The sequence below is a fragment of the Lontra canadensis genome, unplaced genomic scaffold, assembly GCF_010015895.1.
Source record: "Lontra canadensis isolate GAN:19392208 unplaced genomic scaffold, GSC_riverotter_1.0 scaffold38, whole genome shotgun sequence".
NCBI classification, from domain to species: Eukaryota; Metazoa; Chordata; class Mammalia; order Carnivora; family Mustelidae; genus Lontra; species Lontra canadensis.
The window spans coordinates 2,372,766-2,397,668 of NW_022631032.1; the positions used below are offsets into that span (position 1 = coordinate 2,372,766).

At 56.2% G+C, this 24,903-nt stretch overlaps 1 protein-coding gene across 1 annotated transcript; it reads left to right on the forward strand.

Moving 5' to 3' along the window:
* The first annotated feature begins 270 nt into the window (after positions 1-270).
* Positions 271-23,453, forward strand: MELTF (melanotransferrin). Its single transcript, XM_032869334.1, has 16 exons — positions 271-319; positions 2,082-2,236; positions 3,371-3,470; positions 5,683-5,865; positions 7,894-8,050; positions 8,710-8,777; positions 12,653-12,840; positions 13,523-13,703; positions 14,413-14,564; positions 16,891-16,987; positions 18,122-18,316; positions 19,296-19,452; positions 19,545-19,612; positions 21,248-21,435; positions 22,627-22,825; positions 23,321-23,453. The coding sequence occupies exons 1-16, from the start codon at positions 271-273 to the stop codon at positions 23,404-23,406; spliced, it is 2,223 nt and encodes a 740-aa protein (XP_032725225.1). The 3' UTR covers positions 23,407-23,453.
* Positions 23,454-24,903: the final 1,450 nt, after the last annotated feature.

The following is a 24,903-nucleotide window of genomic DNA, read 5'->3' on the forward strand; positions in this document are numbered from 1 at the left end:
CTCGGTCACTAAGGGCGGCAGAGATTCCAGCAGGGGGCGCCAGAGAGAGGGCCAAGACCCGCGTGGTCCTCCCAGGTGTCCCGCCTGGGGTGGGCGGATGTGCCCCAGGGGCGTGGACCCCGCCAAGGCACGCCCCGGCCGCGCTTAAGTAGGGGCAGGCCCGCGCTAAGGAGGAGGGAGGGGGAAAGCCCCGACTGCTGCGGCCCCGGGCAGACCTAGAGGTAGACCCGCCTGCAGGCACCTCGGCCCCAGCTAGCTCACTACCGCGCCATGCGGGGCCGAAGCGTGGTCCTGTGGCTCTTCCTCGCTCTGCGCACAGGTGAGGTCCGGCCGCCTGGCCTTGGGAGCAGGAGAGGAAGTGTGTCCTGAATCCGTATCGCCCCGGAAAGGGGGGAGGCGTAGAACGGCGCCAACCACAGCTGAAGGCGGCCGAGGGAACTAACTCTGACCTCAGCTGCCTGGGACGTCTTAGAGGAAACGGCATTGACATGGGTCTTGACAAAGCGGGCCTTCTGACTGGCCAAAGAGTGGAGCAGTCGGAGGGGTGGAGGGGGGAGAGCCTTAGAGGGTCAGGAGGAGAGCTGGGAGGATGGACGCTTTTGATAGGCGTGGACGCTCCAGGAGGGCTTGGGGGCCAGAGCCCCTTTGCTTCTCCCGTCAGAGAAGATTCTAAGGGACTGGAAGGGAGGGGCGGAAGATGCAACCGGGAGCCAGCCTCAGGGCGCCCTGCAAGGTGCAAGGAGGAGGAAGGTGCTGCTGGGTCTTCTCCTCGTGTCTGCACCGCCCCCTCCCAAGGCAGGCAGGGCCCAGCGCAGTGAGGGGTGAGGTTGGGCCTCGGGGAGCTGCTGGCAGGGTCGCCGGACACCGACGGCCTCACCGCTCTGACCTCACGAATACCCTGGACCCGCAACCGCGGTCCCAATTCTGCAGTTGCCCGCCCAGCCTACCAAGGGGCAGTCCTGGGGCTCTGGAGAGGGGGAGGCCATTTCACATTACAGGGTGCTGTGGGGAGTTCAGTCACAAAAGGTAGGCTGTGGGAGAACTTGCAGTCTTGACCCCTGGGGTGGGGTTGGGAAGGACAGGCTGCCACAAGAGGATGGCCTGGTCCCTGGGGGCCCGGAACTGGACCCAAAGCTGGGCCACATGAGTAGTGGATGGAGGAGCTTGGGTCTGCAAAGGCATCCACCCCAAGGAAATCTGGCGCCACTTTTGCCGGGCCCCCAGGCTGGGAGCTCTCTGGGACTCTGACCTGGTCAGATGCCAGGACCCATAGGGTCCCCACTGGGAGGAGGGATCTAAGCAAAAGGCCACTGAGGACCTATGCCTCCTGGCTTTCTACGTAGGTTTTCTTCAGCACGGAAGATGGATTTTCTCATCCGTGCTCTCAGATGACAAAGCAAGTTCAGAGAGCTCAAATAAGTTGCCCAAAGTCACCAGCTCCTTCTCCAGGAGCAGAAACTTGAGCTCAACCTGCTGATTTCTCAGCTTCCCCTAGGCAGGGGTAGGGGAGCCTGAGGCTAGGGTTTGTAATCACACGCTCCAGGAGGCCGCTAGGCTCCTTGAGGGCCACCGCCACCACCTCCCAGTCTCAATTCCCAGTTGGTGAGGAGGGCTGAGGAACACTGAGTCAGAGACCCTACTGCCCTCTGGTTGGAGGACACAGAGGCCCAAAGGGGACAGAACAGGAGCAGGAACTTGCCTGGTCACGGAACCAGACAAGACTCCTCAGCCTCTTTCCACCCTGCAGGCTGCCCTCCAGGCCAGTGAGCAGGCTTGGGACTAGCTGAGTGCTACCCTAGGAGACGCACCCCCCCCCCACCCCTCCCTTGGCCTCTGTAAAGTTCCGGGTCCTGAGCCACCCCATATGCCCCAAGTGCAGGGATGCATGTCCCTACATGCACAGACCTCTGTAGTCTGTGACACCTCTTTTTGCCTCAGATCTCCCAGTGGGAGGGCAGGCCTATTGCGCGGGACTGGCTATGCGTGCTCAGGGGGGTCACATAGCTTCTGGGGGGTCTGGGGCAGGGGCTGGGGATGCTAGGGGCACTGGGCCTCTGGGCCTCATGGGTCCGTGCCCCCAGCGCTCAGCGGGATGGAAGTGCGGTGGTGCACCACCTCAGACCCAGAGCAGCAGAAATGCAGTGACATGAGCAAAGCCTTCCAAGAGGCCGGGATCCAGCCACCCGTTGTGTGTACCCAGGGCACCTCAGTGGACCACTGCATCCAGCTCATTGCGGTGAGTCCCAGCCCCTCACTCCGCCAGACAGGAGGTCTCTGACTCAGGAGGGAGCACACAACAGCATCATTCACAGAGAAGGGTGCTGACTTCCCCTGCCAGGGCCAGGCTGAGGCTCTCTGGAGTTCCCCAGGCAACAAGGGCTGGCTTGTTTCCTGCCAGCACCCAGCCCAGGCACTGGGAGGCCACAGGAAGGAGGGCCCTGGCTCAGATGGGCCCCAGCAGGGAAAGGTATCGAAGAGGCAGAGTTTCCCTTCCACCAGGCCCCTGCTAGAGTGGGGACACTACCCACCCCACCAAGGGGAGCCCAGACAAAAGACCTCTCGGGGGTGGATTTCCAGAATGGGGCTTATGCAGTTTCTCAGGAAGGAGGAATGGGGCCCCCCCAGCCTGGGTGAGTGAAGGGGGGTTGCAAAGAAGTGCTAGGCCGCAGATCTGCTCAGCTAGCCCTAATGCTACTCAGAGCTCGGACTTTGGTGGCAAGACGGGGTATGGACGGAAGCCTGGGGACCTGGGTTTTCACTTCAGCTCGGCCCTTGATTTCTCCCCAGACCTCATCCAAGTCACACACGGGCTGTGGGCTTAGGTAGGCTCCATGGTGAGGAAAGCAATTACACTGAACTAGAATTTTATCACGCACCTCAGGACACCAAGAGCATACTGCCATTTGTGTCTGAAATGAAAAGGGAAAAAAATGAAGAGGGCATTTATGGGTCTCAGTCTGCATCCTGGAAAACCTGAGAAACAGGTTAACAGTGGAGTCGGCTCTGAGAAATAGGCAAAAGAGGGAGATTCCCTTTTTACTATGTGCCATTTTGAATGGCCTTTTTTTTTTTTAACTATGGAAAGCCATTAGAAGCCCTAGAAAATTACTCATTTTTAAATAACATAATTAGAAAAACAAGGCAAGCCCTCAGCCCAGGAGAGCTGTCACCTAGGACCCCAAAGGGTAAGCCTTCTAGGCCCTGGTGGTACAAGGCCAAGCCAGGGCAGGGTTCCTGGGCCAGACGGACAGGACCAGCGTGGATCTCTGTGGCTTTGCAGGGGGCCCTGGGCAGACTAATGGATGCCCCTGAGCTCCTGGCTGAATGGGCCAGGGTGGCCAGCCTGCACTGACCCGCATGTTCCCAGCAGACCCGGGAGGCTGACGCCATCACCTTGGATGGAGGAGCCATTTATGCGGCAGGGAAGGAGCACGGCCTGAAGCCCGTGGTGGGCGAAGTATATGATCAAGGTCAGAGGGCGGGGCGGGGGGGGGAGGAGAAGAGGCTGTCTCTCTGCAGTGTGTCCTTGTTGAGCCTGGCCTAACCCGACAGCCCTCAAGCTGTTCAGGAGCCCTGTCCCCAGAACAGTCCTGGGATCCAGGCCAGACAAACCTACAGATACCCCTGCTGCTAAGTCTCTCTTGATACCCCCCTCAGAGCAGGGTTGCCAGAGACAGAGGGCTGACCAGAGTCCGTTCTTCCTGTGGGGAGCCCATCACCCCTGTAACTTGCACCCACAAGCTCTCACTGAGGGGCTGCCCCATGTCTGCCAGAGTTGGGCCGAAGTTCAGGAGCCCTGTCAGAAGCAACGTGGAGGAGGAATAGGGCAGAGGAGTTGATGAGGACCTGAGAGCCCAACAAAGGAAGAACGCATCCCAGTTCTACCCATTCCTGTGAGCCTCTGTGACTTTGAACAGCCTTCCTTCCCTGACTGGAAAATGGGGACAGTGACACTTTCCTGTCACACAGACCAGATGAGTCAGCATGGGCACACCTGACCTGTGGTGTGTGCTTAGAAGTAGGAGTTCCTTTCCCCTAGTTCCTGCACCTCACCAAACACATGCCTCTAATTTAGCCTGCCCTTTAGAGCTCCGCCCCCCACCTCTGTTGTCCAGAGGACTAGCCCCTGTCACAGCCCAGCTTGCTGTCACCCCTGAGAGCTCCGCCGAAAGGGCTTCTCTTTCCTGCTTTCCCGGAGCTCTGACTCAACACTGTTAAGATCTGTCCTCTCCTGCTTTTTTGTCTTTGTCCCCACTGCAGTGAGTCCCTTGAGGAAGGGCCTGGTGCTCCTCTCTGTAAAGCTGCTGGTACCTGGTACCTGGTACCCGGTACCCGGCACAGGGCCTCACTGGGCTGCTTGGTGAACTGATGACCATCAGATCACACAGGACACCGTCTAACCCAGCCAGCCTTTTCACTCAGAGGCCAGGAACTGCCCTGCCTCAGTGGCCCTCTTTAATTAAGCACACTTTTGAGCCCCTGCTGCATGCCAGTTATGAGTACAGAGTCCTAAGCAAAAGAGAGCCAGTTCCTGCCCTCAGAGAGCAGGAGTCAGGTAGTGAACAAATAAATACAAAGAAGCGTAGTTACCAGTGTGGGAGGTGCTGTGGAGGAAGTAAAGGCCACAGGAAGAAAGGAAGGAATGTGGGGAAACCTACTGAAAGAGAGCAGACAAGAAGGCACCTCACTTCTCTGAAGTGACCTTGCAGCTGAACCCTGATGAGGGTCCCAGGCAGGACAGAATTTGGTATGTTCCAGGAATCAGAAAGAAAGGGCATGGTGGGTCCATCAGATTGTGGGGACAGGCCAGGCTCCTTAGGTTGGCGGGGGGTTAGCTCAGCTGTGCAAGAAATAGCACTGGCTTTGTTTTCTAGAAGTCCACTTCATTCTGACTGTGGCCATCCCACCACTACAGGGTAGTGGCGGGGGGCGGGGTGACTGTGGTGAGGGAGGATGTGATGCCTCTGGTCATCAGTCCCCGTGGATGAGTCATCCCTGTCTTGCCTGAATGGCCCATTGTGGGTCACATTTGGCCCAGGGGAATCTTTTGCAGGGCCACCCACCCACATACATCCCATTCACGGTTCTGAGTGATTGGAATATTGATAGTTTAATACATTCTCTTTCCTCCTCTCCCTGCCCTTTCCCCCTCCCTCCTCCTCCCTACATTCTCAGCACCTAATGAGGTGAAGATCCTGCCTGCCCCACATGCTCCTCCCACCACTTTCTCCCCATAACCAGATAGCACCCCCTCCATCCCTCTGCATTCCCCCAGGGGGCCTGGACTTGGGAGAACACAAGACTTGCAGGCTGCTTCTGCTTTCTGTGTGGCTACAGAGCCCCACTGACAGATGTAGACTTAGCCAAGTGCCCGCTGACGGGAAGGAAAGGAGAGGAATGAGCCTCTGGGGATGGTGTCCACCACGTCAGACAGGAGGGGACTGGGGTCTCATGCTGAAACGTGGATTGTACCCACTTGTGCTCCCAGCAGCCGGGAAGAACGTGTACACGTGCTTGTGTACATCCCTGCACACTTGGATGCATGTGCACACGTGCCCAGGTAGCTGTGCACACACATGTGCACGCATACACACCTGTCTCCCACAGCCTTCGCACCTGCGTTCAGCCCCCCTCATGGCTTCTCCCCTGCCACCCTCACTCCTCTCCTATCCCTCCTTCTAGAGGTCGGCACCTCTTACTACGCTGTTGCTGTGGTCAAGAGGGGCTCCCAGGTGACCATCAACACCTTGAGAGGTGTGAAGTCCTGTCACACGGGCATCAACAGGACGGTGGGCTGGAACGTGCCGGTGGGCTACCTGGTGGAGAGCGGCCGCCTGTCTGTCATGGGTTGCGACGTGCTCAAGGGTAAGGGCTTGGGGCCCCACAGGAGCTTCCCCTGCAGGGGCGCTGGGTCTCCTTCCTGGCCACTGCCCTGACTTCCCCTGACGGGTGACCTCCCTTGGGCTCCCCTTGAGCCTCCCATAATTAAGGAGCAGCACCATCGCACCTCCTCCAGGGCCTCCCTGACCCCCAGGTGGTGGTGTCACCCCTTCCTTGTTAGTGCTGGCCAGCCTGGGGCGGTCACATTAAAGCTCTGGTGGAGCAGCCTTTGGGGGTAGTTGATAATGACCCTCCCTCTGACTCCTTTCAGGACCCTAGGACACAGCCAAGCATAGGCCCACCCACAGCTGGGAGGGGGTGATGCCCAGGGAGCAGCTCTCACCTGCTGCAGACCTGTGCAGGTCTCTTTTTCCAGAAACACGTCCTCAGACAGATGAGAAATTTTTTTCAGGACCCCAAACAAGCTGCCAGCTTGCACCCAGAAAGCTCACAACTGGGGAGAGACCTACGGCTCCCCAGTTGATTCACTTAGAGTGAGAAGAGGGTGTCCTGCCACTAGAACGTTCTCCGGTGAGAGTTGAGAGGGATCCGAGAGGGGTTGTTGAGAATAACACACGCTGGGGGAGTGAGCTGAAGCCCCACGTTCCTGGCTGGAGTCCCTAGCCGTCAGCCCAGGGCCCGGGGCTCAACTCCTGCTTGTTCTGCTTTGGGCTTCTCCTGGCCACCCTGCTCTGACAATCTGTCCACAGGGTGCTCCAGAACGTGATGTGGCCCCTGACCTCTGACAGCCACATTTGTGAACTGCCCTCTGGGGGGTCATACTCACACCCCCAACAGTTCGTCCATGAGTGTTGCCTCCTGGTTTGTCCCCTCAGTGACCAGTAATTCAGGGGCTGGGAGTTGGTGGGAGAGCCCGTGGGAGAGCCCAGACTTCGCTGTCGGAGAGTGGTACATGTCGGCCCTTCCCAGCATGGCCGCCTTCAAGTACACGACTCTGCCCTGTTGAACTTCAGTGCCCCATCTGTCAAACCGGTCAACGCAGAGTCCCCAGGCTGTGGTGCTGCCAGGCTGCAAGAGCTCAGAGGACATTTCCATGCGATGTGTGTCCCTGAGTACATCCTCGCTGCACAGAGCTGCTGTTATTACGAGCTCGACTTCATGCCCCTTGGGAGCACCTTGCTGTTGGTTGTGGGCACGTGCACGCACCTACACACAAACCGCTGTGTGCACACGCATGCACAAGCCCGAAAAGCACGTGACTGTGCGTAGACACATTCATACACTGCCCCCAGCAGCTGCAGCTACCACGTCAACCAGCTCGACCCACGGGAGCGTGGAGGCCCGGTCCTCTCAGACAGTGGCCGGGGACGGGTGGTCTGGCGGTCAGTTGGCGCATGTATTGAATTTCCAATCCCCTGGGATGATGCCAAAAGAAAACCAGGAAAGGCAGCCCACTGGGGCAGAGCTGGATCTAGCGGGCTGGTGCACCAGAGTCCTGCTCACCTTATGTGACACTGAGGAGACCCGAGCACAAGATGAATGGTTGTGCACAGCGGGGATGCTGGGTCACAGCGCTGGCAGGGCTCCCGGGACCACGCAGATCTGACCACTTCCCCATTGAGGCCTTCCTACCCATACCCCTGCCCTCCTCCTGTTTTGAAAAGCTTTGTGTATGAAATTGTAGGCATTACGTCATAATTTTTTTTCCCCCACTGTCATCAATTACATATAACTGACTGGAAGCGAAACCTGCAGTGGGAACAGTATGTATGCAAGAGTCGTTGTATGTAGCGGTTTGGGGATAACTGTTTCCTTCCCTTGAGCCATTTTAAAATAACACCACTTCAACGCCCCTTGCTGCTTTTGTGGCCCCAGTTTGGGAATCACTGGCCCGTCCCATTCCCCCGTTTTTTGCTCAGACTGAAGCTGGGAGGGGCCGGCACATCCCTGGGGGGCCCAGCCCCGCTGCAGCCTGAGGAGGGTGAGCCCTCCTGGGGGGGGGGGGGCTGGTGGGTGGCTGACGGGCCTCCCTCTCCCTCCTCCACCCTACAGCTGTCAGCGACTATTTTGGGGGTAGCTGTGTGCCGGGGGCTGGAGAGACGAGCTACTCAGAGTCCCTCTGTCGCCTGTGCCGGGGCAATGCTGCTGGGGAGGGGGTGTGTGACAAGAGCCACCTGGAGAGATACTACGACTACAGCGGGGCCTTCCGGTGAGAGGGCAGGGGTGGGAGGAGCAGAGTGGGGGCCCTGGAGGCCACAGGGAGGGTGGAAAACAGCAGGGCACTGCGAGGGCCCCAGGGGAGTGGCCCGTTGGCTGCATCTCCTCAAAGCGCCCTTTATATAGTTCATGTGCCTGCTTAGTTTAAAAACGTCCAACTGGAATATGCCAGGCTGGGTTTGCTCACAAAGTCAACATGTTTGGTATTTTTAGAGATGAGGACTTAGAAGAAAATGGCAAAAACAGCCTTTTGCCACTTTCAAGTCCCCATTCTGGTGCCTCAGACCAGCAGGGAGGGTGGGGAGCATGGCAAAATGTGGCAGGAACCCTGACATCTTGGTCCTCGGGGCTGGCCTCCCCTCTGCACCTGATTAGAGCTGGTACTTTGGCTAAGCTGTCCATGGGGCCAGAAGAGTCCCCAGCAGCTGTGGGACAGCTGCCTCTGTCCACAGATGAGGACAGGGCTTGTTCAGCAGGGCTTGGAATGGAAGATTGCAGAGCCCCTCTAAGCATCTTGCCCTCAGTATTTCCACCTAGAGAGCTGGCTGGGGCGCCAAATGGGCCCACCAGGACAGACCCCTCCATTCCAGAACAGGCTTCCCAGAGGGCAGAGGAGCTCAGCCCCGCCCAGGCTCACAGTTCTGTCCACAGGTGCCTGGCGGAAGGGGCCGGGGATGTGGCCTTCGTGAAACACAGCACCGTGCTGGAGAACACGGATGGTGAGTGGGAGGGGCCAGCCCCGGGGAGCAGCATCTTGGGCCCTGTAGCTGTCCCTGGAAGGAAGAGATGGGTGTTCTGAGTGGAGTTCAAATGGCTCCGTGGGGCGAGGGGGGCTGGTGGACACGGCTGCCCTGCTCTGGTTTGTGTCTGGCATTGGCTTCCACTTGAAGACTGGGTCCCAGTTGTGCAGAATTATTTGCAAGTCTCTGCATGAATCCTCATCTACCCTTCCTCCTCTAGTTATCTGGAGAAGCCATCCATTCCTGATCCTGTAAGGAGATCGTAGTAAATGGGGGTTAGTGTTATGTGTAGATCCATTTATTGTCATTTAGTTTTTTTAATTTTGCAATAATTGAGCTTTAGAAAAGTTGCAAGAATAATTCAGAGAACTCCCTTTTTTTTTAAATTTATTGATTTGACAGAGATCACAAGTAGAGAGGCAGGCAGAGAGAGAGAGAGAGAGAGAGAGGGAAGCAGGCTCCCTGCTGAGCAGAGAGCCCGATGCGGGACTCGATCCCAGGACCCTGAGATCATGACCTGAGCCAAAGGCAGCAGCTTAACCCACTGAGCCACCCAGGTGCCCCAGAGAACTCCCATTTTTTCCAAAGATTGATTTATTTTTAGAGAGAGTAGGGGAGGAGCAGAGGGAGAGGGAGAGAATCTCAAGCAGACTCCCCATTAAGCCCAGAGCCTGCTCTCCATCCTGAGATCGTGACCTGAGCCAAAATAAGAGACATGCTAAACCAACTGAGCCACCCAGGCAACCTCCCACCCACATATATTTTTTTTTACCCAGATTCCAACTTTAAGAATTTGCCATGTTGGATTTATCATTTTCTTCTATATTCATATGTATTCTTTTTTTGAGAATACATTGCCTGCATCACGCCCTTTAATATTTTAGTGTGTATCTCTTAAAAACAAGGAGATGTGGACCTAGTCACAGCACCGTTACCAAATTCAGTAATTGTAACATTGACAAAAATACCATTATCTACTCTATAGCACATAATCGATTCACTACTTAGCCCAATTCTCTCCTTTGTAGCAATTTTTTTCAGGTCCAGGACCTAATCTGTGATCACACACGGTAATTAGTTGTAGGTCTTTTTAGTTTCCTGTAACTGCTGAGCAGTTTCTCGATCTTTGTTTTTGTGGCATTGACATGTTTGAAGAATCAGGCTAGTTACTTTATAGAACATGCCCCAATTTGGATTTGCATAAGGATCATTTATTTAAGTTGAGATACAATTTGCATGCAACAAAATGCGCTCTTTGAACTACAGGTCTGTTGAGTTTCAGCAAAAACACAGGTGCATAATTACCACTGCAAATAGTGATTGTGACTAACCTTCCACCCTGTAAGTTCCTTGATGCCCCCTTCTGGCATTCACCAGTCACTTTTGTCTCTCTAGTTTTGCCTGTTCAATAATGTCTGATCATTGTCTTTTTTTTTTTAATCATAATCTTTTTTTTTTTTAATCATAACCTTTACCTTTAAAAGCAGAAGGTCTATCATGTGGTCTGACATTCAAGAAGGCAAACAATATGAACCAGATTTGAAAGAGAGAAAGGATTTGAAAAAGAAGGAAGCACATAGGATTATCTCCAGGGCAGGATGATGAAGGAAATGGGCAGCCAGGACTTGGGCCTCAAGATCAAGCAGGGGAAAAAGTCAAAGTTGGAGAAAGAATAGGGGTGTATTGGGTTAAAGTTTGCTGTTTTTTAAATTTATTTATTCATTTATTATTTATTTTAAGGGGGGGCGGTGGAGGCAGAGGGAGAGGGAGAGAAAGAATCTCAAGCAGACTCCCACTGAGTACAGAAGGCAGTGCAGGGCTAGATCCGTGCCCCCAAGACTATGACCTGAGCTGAAATCGAGTGTCAGATGCTTAACCAACTGAGCCACCCAGGTGCCCCTAAAATCAGCTTTTGCAAAATGTTGATGGTAGGGGTGCCTGGATGGCTTAGTTGGTTGAGCATCCAGATCTCAATCCCAGGGGCCTGGGATCAAGTCCTGTGTTGGGCTCCTGGCTCAGAGGGGAGAGTCTGCTTCTCCCTCCCCCACTGCTCCTTCCCCAGCTTGTGCGGCGCGCGCTCTCTCCCTCTGTATCTGACAGATAAAATCTTTTGGAATTTTAATTAATAGGATAAAATGTTGATAATTTAAGGAAGTCTAAGGAGATAATTTTTTAAAGACTATCTTTATGCAAAAGATTGGTAAGATAATTGACATTGCAACTGTTGGAAGAACAGGAGTGGCAGATTGCAATACCTAAACGGTGCATTTGTGTCATGGGGGAAGGCCAGACCATCCCCAGAGCTCCATACAAAGGCTTTGCAGCAGATGAAAAGTAGAGAGCTGGGGAGGGAGGCAAGAATGACACAGAGTGATTGCTAAGAATGCTCGAAACCATCACACAGATCTTAAACGTGACCTCCGTGGAGGCTTCCAAACTATAACTCTCAGTTTTGGGGTTTGGGAGTGAAGAGTTTTCATGACCCCACGAATTATTTTTACCCCTTCTATTTCCTAGTAGAGGCTTATCGTCCTCATTTGAAAATTTTAAAAGTCTTAAAAATGTTGTTCTATAAGACCATTTGTTGAGGTACAGTTTTTTAAAATTAGACTTCTTAATATTCCTATCTGGTGTCCGTAATCACCCTTTCAAATAAATCTGGCTTTCTATTATAAATGAGTTTTATGGAAAATTTCCAAAAAGGTGGGGAAAATACTTTAAAATGACAAGTGGAAAAAAAAAGTAGGGTGCAAGGGGCTCCTGGCTGGCTCAGTTGGTGGAGTGTGTAACTCTTGATCTGGGGTCATGAGTTCAAGCCTCACATTGGGTGTAGAGATTACTTAAATAATTTCTTTTTAAAAAAAGTAGTGGGGCGCCTGGGTGGCTCATTGAGTTGTGTGTCTGACTCATGATTTTGGCTCAGAAGATGATTTCATGGGTCGTGAGATAGAGCCTTCCGTGCTCAGGGAGTCTGCTTGGGATTCTCTCCCTCTGCCCTTCGCTGCCCTCTCTCTCTCTCAAATAAACCTTTTAAAAAAGTAGTAGGAGCAGCTGTGGGTTAAGCCTCTGCTCCGCTCAGGTCATGATCTCAGGGTCCTGGGATTGAGCCCCACATTGGGCTTTCTGCTCAGCAGGGAGCCTGCTTCCTCCTCTCTCTGCCTGCCTCTCTGCCTACTTGTGATCTCTGTCTGTCAAATAAATAAAATCTTAAAAAAAAAAAGGGGGTAGCAGGATACAAGATTGCCTATTGGATAGTCCTTAACTGTGTTAGAAATGGTTAGAAAATAGAAAAAACGACTTGGAGTAAATATCCTGAAACACGAATAGAGTAATACTGGATTAATGCATGGACAAAGTTTTGGAGAGAGCTACCCTTTTCTCTTGGGCTACCGTTCTTGGTCCATTCTGTCCGGCTGTATTCCTGCCGTGGCCCTTGCCACCTGCGTAGAGTCTAATTGAGTGTCCAAGAGCAGCAGGGACCTCCTGGCACATTCTCTCTCCCTAAGCTCCCAAGTCTCTCAGTCTTAATGTTAATGAACAGGCCTGTTTACACGTGCTGTATTACCATCACATACCTCTAAGCCACGTATGTCTAAGCCAGTATAAGTTTTATGGAAACTGGTAAGGGTTTGGAAATGCAAGTCAACAATGACAGTCTCTTGAGATATCTGGTCTTGTGGAATGCAGTCCCCAAGCTCCTTGTCATTCCCAGCTCTGGGTCTTCACCTCCTAGAAGAGTTTGTTTTCACCGTGAGTCTGTGGCCCTCCCCACCCTTTCCTGGGCCTTTCTGAGGCCCTTCCCATACTCCTCCGAGGGCAGAAGTTGGCTCACCACAGCCTTCCCATATTCCCAGGGAAAACTCTTCCCTCCTGGGGCCAGGCACTGCTGTCCCGGGACTTTGAGCTGCTATGCCGGGATGGCAGCCGGGCTGATGTCACCGAGTGGAGGCGATGTCACCTGGCCCGGGTGCCTGCTCATGCTGTGGTGATGCGGGCGGATGCAGATGGGGGCCTCATGTTCCGGCTGCTCAATGAAGGCCAGGTGAGTTCAGGGCACCCCCCACCCTTGCACGGCTTTCCGGATGGTACCGAACCTCCTTGTCTCTTGCCAGGGTAGAAGCTCAGCTAGAGCCATCACTGGGCTGGCCAACCAGGCTAAGAGTGGGCAGGACTCAGAGACCCTCCCCTGGGCCAGACCACAGCTAGGGAGGTCCCTATAGTGTCCAGCCTTAGTGTGAAGGAGGGACCAAGGGTGTGAGCTGGCAGCCAGAGACAGGAGCGAGGAGGGCTAGCCAGAGAGGCAGACCGGGGACCCGGGAACCCTTCCAAGAGAGCTGCTCATGTTTGTGGCTCTTAAGAAGTAAATCCAGAGTCTATGAGCCCATGAACAAAACGACAAAGCCAACAAATGTCAAAGGACACCATTGATTAAATGTGAGTACTGTTAAGTTGATACTTACAAGCACAACAATCTCTGGGCTCTCCAGCTCTAGGTATGTTTGCACCCAACCTGTGCCACCATGGCCAGCCCCGTCCCAATACCTCAGTCCCATTCCACCCCTGGGCCCTCAGTGTTGACAAGGCAGAGTGCACTGGGGAAGCACAGAGGATGTGGGTGGGGGTGCCTGGCCAGAGGAGCCACAGGCTGATCTGAGAGGAAGGGACATGCCGCCCTCCCCACTGGCCACACCTCCCCAGCCCCCTCTCCTGTCCCCGACACACAGCGTCTCTTCAGCCGTGAGAGCAGCAGCTTCCAGATGTTCAGCTCCAAGGCCTACGGCCAGAAGGACCTGCTCTTCAAAGACTCCACCTCCGAGCTGGTGCCCATCGCCACACAGACCTATGAGGCCTGGCTGGGCCGCGAGTACCTGCACGCCATGAAGGGCCTCCTCTGTGACCCCAACCGTAAGTCCACCTGTCCCTTGTTCCACAAGCTCCAGCCCAGCCTGACCACAGGCATGCAGTGCTTTCTGGAGAGGCAGCTGGGAAAGGACACTTACCCCAGAGGCTGTGCCCCTTGGCCTCTACCTCCCTGCCTCTAGGGGTTTGGAAAGGAAGCTTCTCCAGAGATGGACGGCCTGCTGTATCCCGGATGCCCCATCAGCTCCAAGGGGTAGGATCCAGACCATCAGGCCGTGTCTTGGAAGCATCTCCCTGCCTATCCACACGGAAGTCATCAAGTCCCAGCATGCTCTCTCCTCAGTGCCTCACGCCTCCTCCTACCCACCCCATGGCAAAGGCCCTGGCTTGGGTGTTGTCTGTTGACTGGACCATTGTTGGTCTACTGTGGGCTTTTTGCCTTCTGCCGCCTATAGCCAGGGAGACGGCGTGCTACTCAGACACACGACAGCCATGATATCCCCTCAGGCTTTCTCACAGCCCAGTGAAAGAGGCACAGTTATCCCCTTTCTTTGAGAGGAAACAGAATCAGAGGGTAAAATGACTTCCTTTTCATAGCTAATGAGGGAAAGAACCAGAGTTTCCCTTGGGCCTGACTCCAAGCTCTCCCTACTGAGGTATAAGCCCCCATGACTCCACCCCGCAGGCCATGCTCGGGACCAGCCCCTGAAGCAGGTGAGTGTGGTGGTGACCACAAGCTCTCTCTCACACACAGGGCTGCCTCACTATCTGCGCTGGTGTGTGCTGTCCACTCCCGAGATCCAGAAGTGTGGAGACATGGCTGTGGCCTTCAGCCGGCAGAGGCTCAAGCCAGAGATCCAGTGTGTGTCGGCCGAGTCTCCCCAGCACTGCATGGAATGGATCCAGGTGGGGGCCATGCCCAGGGGCACAGAGTGGGCTGGGGGGGCAGGCGATGGCTGTGCCCAGGATGTCCTTGCCCTTGCCCTGTGCCACCCGGTCTGAAGCATAGGCAGTTTCCTGTGCCAACCTCAGAAAAGGGAGGAGGAAGGACTGGCAGGGACCAGCCACCCCACCTCAAGGGAGGAGGGTGGGGGTGGGGGGCTGTTTACTTTCAGGGAACTCGGGAACCTTTCCTCCCTGAATGGGTGAGCTGAGAGCAGAAGGAACATTGGAGAGGGGCCCAGAGAGACACTGCTTGTCCTGTGGCCTTCAGTAGAGAGGCATGAAACGAAACACTACCGACCCTCCCTAAGTACAATGGACTCTGGTAGTTTCCATCGTACTCCATCCTAGTCCTTGTTTCTAAGCTTGTCATGGCCCATTACATGGCCTTTGGCACCCACTGATCGCCTCGGCAGCTGCAGGTAAGGGCCCTGCCCTGCTGTGCTTCTCTGACAGGAAACTGAGGCCAGAGCGTGGAGGGGACCCTGGGGCCCTGAAGGCAAGGTGGCTACAGTGGTCAAAGGTGTCCCAGCAGCCCCCTGGTTCCTGTACTCCTCCCTTCTCTTTCGATTTTTTATGATTTTATTTACTTATTTTTAGAGAGCAAATGAGCAGGAGGAGGGGCAGAGGGAGAGGGGGAATGTCTCAAGCAGACTTTGTGCTAAGCCCAACATGGGGCTAGATCTCAGGATCTTGAGATCATGACTTGAGTCAAAACCAAGAGTGGGACACTGAACAGACTGTATCACCCAGGAGCCCCCTCCCTCCTCTTTTTTATGAGCGAGTATGTGGAGCCTATGGGGTTACGATGAGGAGCCCTTCTCGGGGCAGTCCCTGAGCGCAGGTAGACCACTGCCCCTCGGGAGTGTCCACACTGTCCCCCATTGACTTAGAGACCAAGAAGAGAAGAGTGGGCAGAAATAACAGGAGGCCAGGATCACGATAGAGGACGGCCTCACAAGCATGCGAGTGCCATGTGCCGCACACTGTGCCAAGACATCCCGTGGACCCCTTCCCTTAACCCTCACAGCAGCACGGGGTGGGTGTGACCACTGCCAGGAACCTGAAGCTGGCAGAGGTTGGAGAAGCCACCTGCTCACAGTCCCCCAGCTCAGGGTGGGGAGCCCCTTGCCCCAGGGGCCCAAGGAGGCTGGCCTGACCCTGACCACAGGTAGTGCTGAGGGAGGGGTGCTCAGCTGGAATGGAGGAAGGGGAGACTGGAGGGGGAGGGCAGGCTGTCCTGTTGGGGGGTGGTGCGGGGGTTGGGTCCATGGGCTAGAAAACAGGGAGAGATGCAGGAGGGAGGGTTCAGCTCCCTATGGGCAAGAGCCTTTTCTCTGTCTAAACTCAAACAGGGCCAAGGGACTGTCCAATCAGAAAAGGAGCAGACTGGGTGGTTCCTTGAGAACTCCGGCAAGAGACTCAGAGATGCTTCGTTCTCAGGCTCTCGGGGTGGTGTCCAGTGGACCTCTGACTCCCATGTGCTTCCAAGCCACAGTGGTCCGCAGAAGAGGGCTGTCAGCCTTACTGGGTTCCACCCTGACCCCACAGTGGCATGGAGTCCTGGGTTGGGGGAAGAGAGGGCCCCCAGAGGTGGACTCTCTGGGCTCAGAAATTAAGGCCACTGCCTGTTAACTCCAGCATCACAGCTTCATGCTTCTGGGCCCGAATGGCCTGGGGCACCTTCCTGGGAAGCAGGTGTCCCCTCTCTCCCCCTGCCCCACCCCTTTTTTCCCTTGGGGTTTGTCGCACTACTGTATCTCATTTATTAACCTGGAGGGGCAACCTGTCCAGAGGCTTCAGAATGGGCGAGAAAGGGTGGACGGGGGAGACCAGGGGGCTTCAGGCAGGTGGAGAGGAGAGAGCCCTTGGCCCTTCCTGCTCCCTGGAGCAGAGCTTTAACCGCGAAACTGCTGTCTATTGAGGCCTGGCTCCTTCACGTACTCGCATCGGCATTCAGCAAATATGTACTGGCTTGTGTGGTGGGCCAGCCCTTGGCCGGGGGTGGGGGGATACAGCATGGCACCCCAGGTGTCTGTGGGCTGCAGTCTCTGGGGAGGGAAGGGATAGTGCACAGTTCTGACAATAGGAGCAGCAGCCCCCCAGGGATGAAGTGCTAGTGCCAGCTACTTTTCCCGTCTCTGGTCTTCCAAACCCCTCTCTGGCCCACACATCCCACAAGGAGGGGGAAGGGGTCCCCAGGGGAGAGAGCCCGAGATACCCAACCCTAGCACCTCTGTCAGGTCCCGACACTTCCCCTGCCCAGTCGCTCTTTCTTGTCCCCCTTCAGAATGGGCAAATCGATGCAGTGACCCTGAAGGGCGAAGACATCTACACAGCAGGAAAGAAACATGGCCTGGTCCCAGCGGCAGGGGAGCACTATGCCCGTGAGTATAGGGTCCTGGCCCCATTCACTGCTAGGAGGCAGCTGAGAGTTTCATCTAGATATCCTCAGTCTTCCCCCCCCCCCCCCCGCACCCCCCCGCACCCCCTGGGCCCTTTTCCCAAGCTCCCCTTCATGGTCTTTCTCCGGGATGGGTTGCTTTCTGTCACAGGCAAGCCCTCCTGCCTCAGGCCTTAGTTTCCCCATCAAATCATTAAAAGCCCGGCAGGTATGGGCAAACTTTTTTTTTTTTTTTTAAGATTTTATTTATTTGACAGAGATGACAAGTAGAGAGAGAGGAGGGAGCAGGCTCCCTGCCTACCAGAGAACCTGATGTGGGACTCGATCCTAGAACCCTGAGATCATGACCTGAGCTAAAGGCATAGGCTTAACTCACTGAGCCACCCAGGCAGCCTGTAGGCAAACTTTCTGTAAGAGGTCAGAGAGTAAACATGTTAGGCTTTGCAGGCCACATGTTCATTAGTGGTTTTGGGGTTTTTTATTATTACTTTTTTTACAACCCTTTAAAAATACAAAAACTGTTTTATACGGCTAAGCCAGGTCGTACAAAAAGAGTATTTGCCACCCCCTCAACGAGAGGGCCTCCTCTGCCTTTCCCGCCTAGTATTGGGGCTCATAGAAGATGGCCCTGGGGAACCGCCCCCTTCCAGTGGCCTGGGCTGGGCTCTTGGTGCTCTGTCCTCTTAAGTGGTGACTTCAGGTCCTTTCACTTGGATGTGAAGAGTCTCTGGGCTTAGGAAAAATGCTTCTGTGGCCCTCAGCTGTGCCTCCACCTTTCTCCCAGGAGGTGAGAAAAACACCACCTGGGTGTAAGGAAAGAAAAATCCCTTCGGGTGAGGAATGATGGGGGACAGGTTGGGGGAGACAGAACTCTGAAAAGGGGAGCCAAGGGCTGCTTCTCAGCCTTGGTTGGGGGACAAGCAGGGATCCCACTGCTGGGTGTGCCTCTGGGGTTGGGACACTAAGCGGGGAGAGGTGCACGGGGTGGGACCATAGCTTGAGGCAGCAGGCGCCCTAGGGAGTGGGTTGAAGGCTCCCAGGGACCGGCCCCAGGCTCTTGCCTGGCCAGGCCAGGAACGCACAAGTGAGAGGCCTCACTGGCGTCCCCTCCCCACAGCGGAGGACAGTAGCAACTCCTACTTCGTGGTGGCTGTGGTAAAGCGGAACAGCTCCTACGCCTTCACCCTGGACGAGCTCCGAGGCAAACGATCCTGCCACTCTGGGTTCCACAGCCCCGCGGGCTGGGACATCCCCGTGGGTGCCCTGGTGCAGAGGGGCTTCATCCGGCCCAAGAACTGTGACGTCCTCACAGGTACTGCCCTCTGCAGGGATGCACATGTGCGAACTCCTTGGTGGGGGTAGGGTGTGGGTGTCTGAGGGCCCGGGAGCTGTCTCCCAGCAGGAGCCCACAGAGCCGCCCAGAGAGATTTTCTCTTCATCCTTGATGTGCCCCGTTCTCTTGGGAAGGTTGGAAAATATTGTTGGCCACATTCGTAACCATCTGCGGGGGTCTGTTTGGTTCTGTGCGGGGTGCCATGGTGCCCCCTGCCACTTACCCAGAGGGGGACTGGCTCGAGCAGGCATGAGGAACAGGTGGCGTGCCTGGGCTCTGGGCCTGGCTGGGTCACTGTCCAGTCATGGGGCTGTCCCCATATCCTGGCAGCCACTGGGCGTCTTGGGGACCTTTATGGAAAGTGGCCAGCCATCTGTGTAAGTGCTGAAGAAGACACATTTACCAAGCAGCTACCATATGCCATAACCAGCCCCCCCACCATGTGTTAAATCACATACAGTCATGGGGAAAGGAAGGCAGTAGGAAGCTGGCAAGATCCTGGGCTGACTGTGCACACACCTCTGTCCTGTCTGGCACCTCAGGAAAAAAACCACATTTTTTCTTAATCCACCTCCACAAGCATACATGGAGTGTTAGGGTTGGCCGCTCCCACTCCTCTACAGCTGGGCAGTTGCCCTGACTGGAACAGAAGAGCTTATGAGGTAGTGAGTTCCCCATCCCTGAGAGAGTCCAAGGGAAGTCTAGGTGACTGCTAACCCAGAAGTGGTGCGTGGGGTTCCTGTATCTGGACAGCCACTGTAGTTCCCTGATCCCTGCAGCGCTCACAGGAGGAGATGGGCCCCTCTGAGCTGGGGTGGGCAGTGGAGCTGATGGATGCCCTGGAGACACAAGGCCAGGCAGAGTGGGCAGACCTGGGGGTGGGGGAGGCCCTCCCATCCCTGCTGCCCTTCCCTCTGATGGCCCCTCGACTCAGCCCTCCCCCTGACCCCCGCCCCAGCTGTAAGCGAGTTCTTCAGCGCAAGCTGTGTGCCTGTGAACAATGCCAAGAATTACCCATCCCCACTGTGCGCGCTCTGTGTGGGGGATGAGCAGGGCCGAAACAAGTGCGTGGGCAACAGCCAGGAGAGGTACTACGGCTACAGCGGCGCCTTCAGGTACCATGGCCACCTTGGGGTAGGGGATGCCTAGGGCCACTGCAGAGGCCAGGCCCTCCTGCCAACACTGGCCTTGGCCTCTCCCATGGCAGGTGCCTAGCTGAGAATGCAGGGGACGTCGCCTTCGTCAAGCACACGACTGTCTTCGAGAACACAAATGGTATGTGACTGGGCAGAGGTGGAGAGGCTGGGGCCAGAGAGAGCTGGATCCTCCAAGAGCTGTTCCCCATCTACAGCATGGTTCAGGCCCCGGGTCCTGCTAGGATTGGGGTGGAACAGCAGCTGGGGAAGACAGAGGCTAAAAGGCTCTGCCCATGGGGGATCCCAGGGACTCCAAGGTCCTCTCAGAACAGACCTCGGGCCACATGTCCAGGTCTGTAGGACACATGACAGTCTTGACCAGTCTAGAAACCAAATCTCCATTCCACCAAGACGGCAGAAACTCCACCTCTGTCAATGGGGAGAGATTCCTTCGGGGGCATTGATGGAGCACCAAGGTGTGTGGTGGGAGTGGCGGGGTCCTCAGCCCACATCAGCATCCGGGCTTCAGTCCTGAACAGGTCAGTTCCTCATGCAGGGAAATCACTGCCCCCAGTAGGCCATGCCAGGCAGGGCGTGCCCCCATTCCCATCACATGGGTGGCTTTTTCTCTGCAGTCATCTTCCTGGGCCCTACCTGGGAAAAAGCACCCTGAAACTGTATGCTCCAGGCCCCCCCCCGAGCCCACACCTGGGTCCTGTCAGGGTGCGGGGCCCTCTAAGCGTGCCTCACTTCCCTCCCTGCTCCTGTTCCACCTTGCCTCCAGCACTTGCTGGTCTTTCTCCGTACAGTGCCTCCATGCAGGCTTTGGAACCCCAAATGCTGGAGGCTCAGTCTTCCTCACTGAGAAATTCTTTCCAAAAACTCCGTGCAGAAAGGCATAATGTGGTCCGAAGGGGAAGAGGAGACTGGTGGAGAAGAAGCAAGACACGCAAGGAAAAAACATTAGGATTTCAAAACTTGGATCCCACCCTACCTGTGAAGGTCACCTAGGCTGAGAGGGCTCCCAGGCCCTGTTGCCACCACCCCTCACCCATGCCCAGCTCCCATTGAGGACAGTTGGGATGATCTTCAGGAGGAGGGAGCTGTGGGCTCCCTCAGGAGCCAATGAGCCCTGTCTGGCCGTAGCCCTCTGCAGTCCTGTGATAGGCTTGGGAGGGGCCCTTTAAAGATTCACCTGCAGGGAGGCCCCCACCTCCCAAGGCCACTCCTTTCCCTTTATTTTTATCTCTACTTGAGGGCCCACGTGGAATTCTTCTGGAAATGGGAAGAGGGTGGCTATTGAGTCAGTACCTGAAGACAGAAAACTAACGTGATTCCCAAGAGCAGTGTTTCTCAGGAAGCCCTTGTGACCCCCTGCTTCAGCCTCAATGGGTTGCTGGTTTAAAACAGTTTTGTGGGCCCCACCCGAGCCGTACCAGGCCCAAGACATGGAACACCCAGATGGGGCTCTTTGCCTGGGACTGATTAAGAGTCTTAGTTTTTCCACCTGTGAAATGGGGGGTGGTCACACTCCCTTGGTGTTACTGTCTTCAGGCTAGAGCCGGTGCTTGTAAAATGCCTGCGTCATTTTAGGTGCTCTACCTGCAGTGGTTCCGACCAGTGTTAGCAGCCCCTCTGGGATCCCAGGTCCTGGCAGAGGAGCAGAGCAGTTGGGGAATGGAGTTGGGAAGCTGGCCAGACGTGGCCAAGGATTTGGGGATCCAGGAGGAGAGCAACCTCTCTCTTCCTCTGTCCCTCTGCTCCCTCCCTTCAGGCCATAATTCTGAGCCCTGGGCTGCCCAGCTAAGGTCAGAGGACTATGAGCTGCTGTGTCCCAATGGGGCCCGGGCTGAGATGTCCCAGTTTGCAGCCTGCAATCTGGCACAGATGCCATCCCACGCCGTTATGGTCCGGCCGGACACCAACATCTTCACCGTGTATGGACTGCTGGACAAGGCCCAGGTGAGCCAGGGCAGGGTTTCATCCCTGGGGGGGGTGGGTGATGAGTTGAGCTGGGTCCCTCAGTGCCTCAGCATACCCAGAGCAAAGCTGCGGGCAAGTTCAGATTAAGAGATTCTCACTTAATCAGGCCATTCCTTTACTATCCCTTCTGTGTCCTGCTTTATTAATGTTTCCTTCTCAGCCGGACCTGTCCTGAGCAAGATCATGGGGGTGTGTGGTGCTAAGTCCAGTGGCTGTTTCTGAGCCCACATCTCCCTGACCCTTCAGCAGCACTGACCACAGCTCCCACCTGCTGGAGGAACTTGTCCCCTTGGCTCTGGGGCCACACCCGCTTGGCTCTCCTCTCAGGCTTGGTAGCCGCTTCTCATTTCCTGGCTTGTAACCACGGAGTGTCCCAGGGCTCCACTCCAAACCCTTCACCTGCGCCTGCTCTCCTGTTGACAACCCCCAGCCCCATGTTGTTAAAAGCCATCTGTATATGGACAGCTTCCAAACACAGCCTCCGCCCTGCCTTCATCCCACCCTTCCATCTTGAACCAACTGTCTGCTTGACTTTCTACTAGGATTTCTAACAGGCTCCTCGGCCCAAACAAGCCTGTAGCTGGCCTGCCCAGCTGCTCTGAGTGGCACCTCCAGACTTCCCATTTCCTCAGGAGTCCTCTTGAACGCCTGTCTTTCTCTAGCATTCTACATCTAGTCCCTCTGCAAATCCTGTTGGCTGGACGTTCATATACATCTGGAAGGAACCCAGACAGTCTGACAACAGGGCCCTTCGTTCCCAGCCACCCCCCACTTCCACTTCCACCTCCCACCTCCCCACCTGTCTCCCACCTCCCCTCCTCTCTCCCCTTCTCCCCTTGGATGTGATGTGGGGAAGAACCCCGTGGCAATGCACATTTTCCTGGAGAGAGGCTGTCCTGTCCTCAGAATCTCGAGCATCCATGAGCCCCCCCCCCACTGAAAGATGGGTGCCCACTTTGAACCTTCTTACTGGGGTAGCTGCTGTCGTAGATCTACTCAGATCCCCTTTGAGGACAGCTCAGTGAGTGGTTGGGCTTACGCTGTCAGGTCAGCCTCAGTGCCCTGAAGGTCCTCATTGGTTCACGGTGTCAGAGCCGTGAACAGCAAGCGGCCCCCGAGTAGCAGTGGGCAAGCCCAGATGAAAGGCGGGTCTGCCTGTGGTGCTTTCAGGACCTGTTTGGAGATGACCACAATAAGAATGGCTTCAAAATGTTCGACTCCTCCAACTATCATGGCCAAGACCTGCTTTTCAAGGATGCCACGATCCGGGCAGTGCCTGTTGGGGAGAAAACCACCTACCGGGACTGGCTGGGCCCTGCCTACGTGGCGGCTCTGGAAGGCATGCTGTCCCAGCAGTGCTCAGGCGCAGGTAGGGCCTGGCCTGGAGGGCAGGCCGGTTACGCCTTTCCAGAGGAAGAGCAGGTGTTCCCGCCACATGCCCCTCCCCTACCCAGCATCCCTCATGGCCTTGCACCCCCAATCCTTGAGTGAATTCATGGATGCCCTGGGTGGCTCCAGAAGATCAAGGTGAGGTGGGCGTGGTGGGAGGGTGGTCTGAGCTGGAGAGCCGCAGATAGAGCAGAAGTAGTGCCCGTGTAACTCAGAGGGACCTGGGTAAAGGAAAGGAAGGCTACAAGGAATGGTGCAGAGAGGACTGAGGCAGCCCCATACTTACAATGAGGTCTCATTTTGAAAGGAATGAATATATAAAGAAAAACTGCAATAGGGCAGAAAAGGGGAGCCTGGGTGAGTCGAAGGCACAGAAACACCCCCTGGGTCACGATGGGAGCGCCAGTGCCAGCTGCCTGCAAATGCTGTTCCAGGCGCCCTCGGAGGCCCTGACCCCGTGTGTTTGCTCTCGCAGCGGCCCTGGCCCCCGGGCTGTCCCTGCTGCTGCTGTCGCTGCTCCTGCTGGGCCTCCCTGCCGGCCTCCTGCAACCCACCCTCTGAAGCAGCCCCGGGCAAGCCCGGCCCTCCCTTGGAATGGAAACCTACTCTGAAATGTCTATAAATAAGCTGTTCTCCCTGTTCCGGGTGCCGCGGGGGATGGAAGAGGACGGGTGAGAAACCCTGGAGCTCCCCGGAGCTGCGATGCCGGCACCGGGAGAAGCTGCTGTGATTGCTTCAAACCGGAATAAAAGCGAATGTGAAAGGAAGGGGCCCCCGCCTGCAGCCGAGTTGGACGCGAGCAGGGCTCCCGCGTGAAGCAGCCCCCGCCTCCCCGGCACCACCTGGCCCGCGGCTACCTGAGGCGCCCGCTGGCCGGCCTCCCAGTCACGCCGCACCCACGGGCTGGCGGGCTCCCACCACCCCGCCTCACCAGGCTGCGGATTGGAAAAGGCCAGTTACCAAGGAAACAGGCTGAGCCGGGCTTCCCACACGGCCCCCTCTGCCAGGCCGGCCCTGCCGAGCTGGGGGGGGCTCCCACTCGCCTTGCAGGCAGTGCACAGGCCCCGAGTACCTCTGCGAGCCCCGCTCTGTCTGGGCTCTAACTGCCGCTCACAGCCTCCCTCCTCAGGCCTCTGGGTCTGTCCCTGGAGGCATCCGCCGGATCAGGCTCCACCAGGCCTGCCCAGGAGGTGAAGCTGCTGGGCACAGACAGCCCTTTGTTTTCTGTGGCTTGGCCTGGCCCAGACCCCTGGACACCTGATGGGGCTGGGCTGGGAGGGAAGGGAGGCCGGAGCCCAGGAGCACAGGGTGAAATCCATAAGGGTGCCTCAGACCCAGGAAATGGCTCCTCAGACTTTCCTCATGTCCTCAGAGCTCCCCCGAGTTTCCATCTCAAGAGTGTTCTGTCCTCCTACTCCCATGTGACACCCACGGCTGCCCCCAGACATCTAGCAGAGCAGTGGTCTCTAGGCTGAAGTGTTCAGCCTTGAGGACTGCCCAGAGAACTCCAGGCCGGGAGCAGCAGGCGGCCCAGGCCTCTGAGGACACCCAAGCCCACCCAAGCTCTCTGAGGAGGCAGGAACGGGCTGTGCCAGGCCCAGGTTAGGCGCCGGGAGGGAGCCCCACCTCCTCAGGGGTGAGCAGGAGGTGGTCTTAGCCTGCTCCAGCTCAGGACAGGGCAAGGGTTCTTCTGTCTCCTCTCCCGAGCCTCAGAGGGTCTTCTCTACTCCATTTTTGCCATGGTTGTCAGGGGAGCCAGAAAAGTTTCCAGAACTGCCAGCTCTTCCTCTGAATTTTGCTCCCTGAGGAAAGAAAAAGGAGAAACGAGCAAGCCACCCTCTCAAGACTGGGAGCCGCGTGGGTCTGGAGCTATTTGCGGCTGGATCTGCGGGGGCCTTGGGGACGTCGATGACAGGCTGGTTCCTGGTGCTCCGCCCCCAGCCGTGGGGGCGGATCCCTTCCATCTCCCAGCCACCAAGGAGGCCCCTGGTAGTATCCTGGCCACAGTCCTGCCATCCCAAGGTGTCCTAGTCACCGTGCTGGGGAAGCAACCGGCGA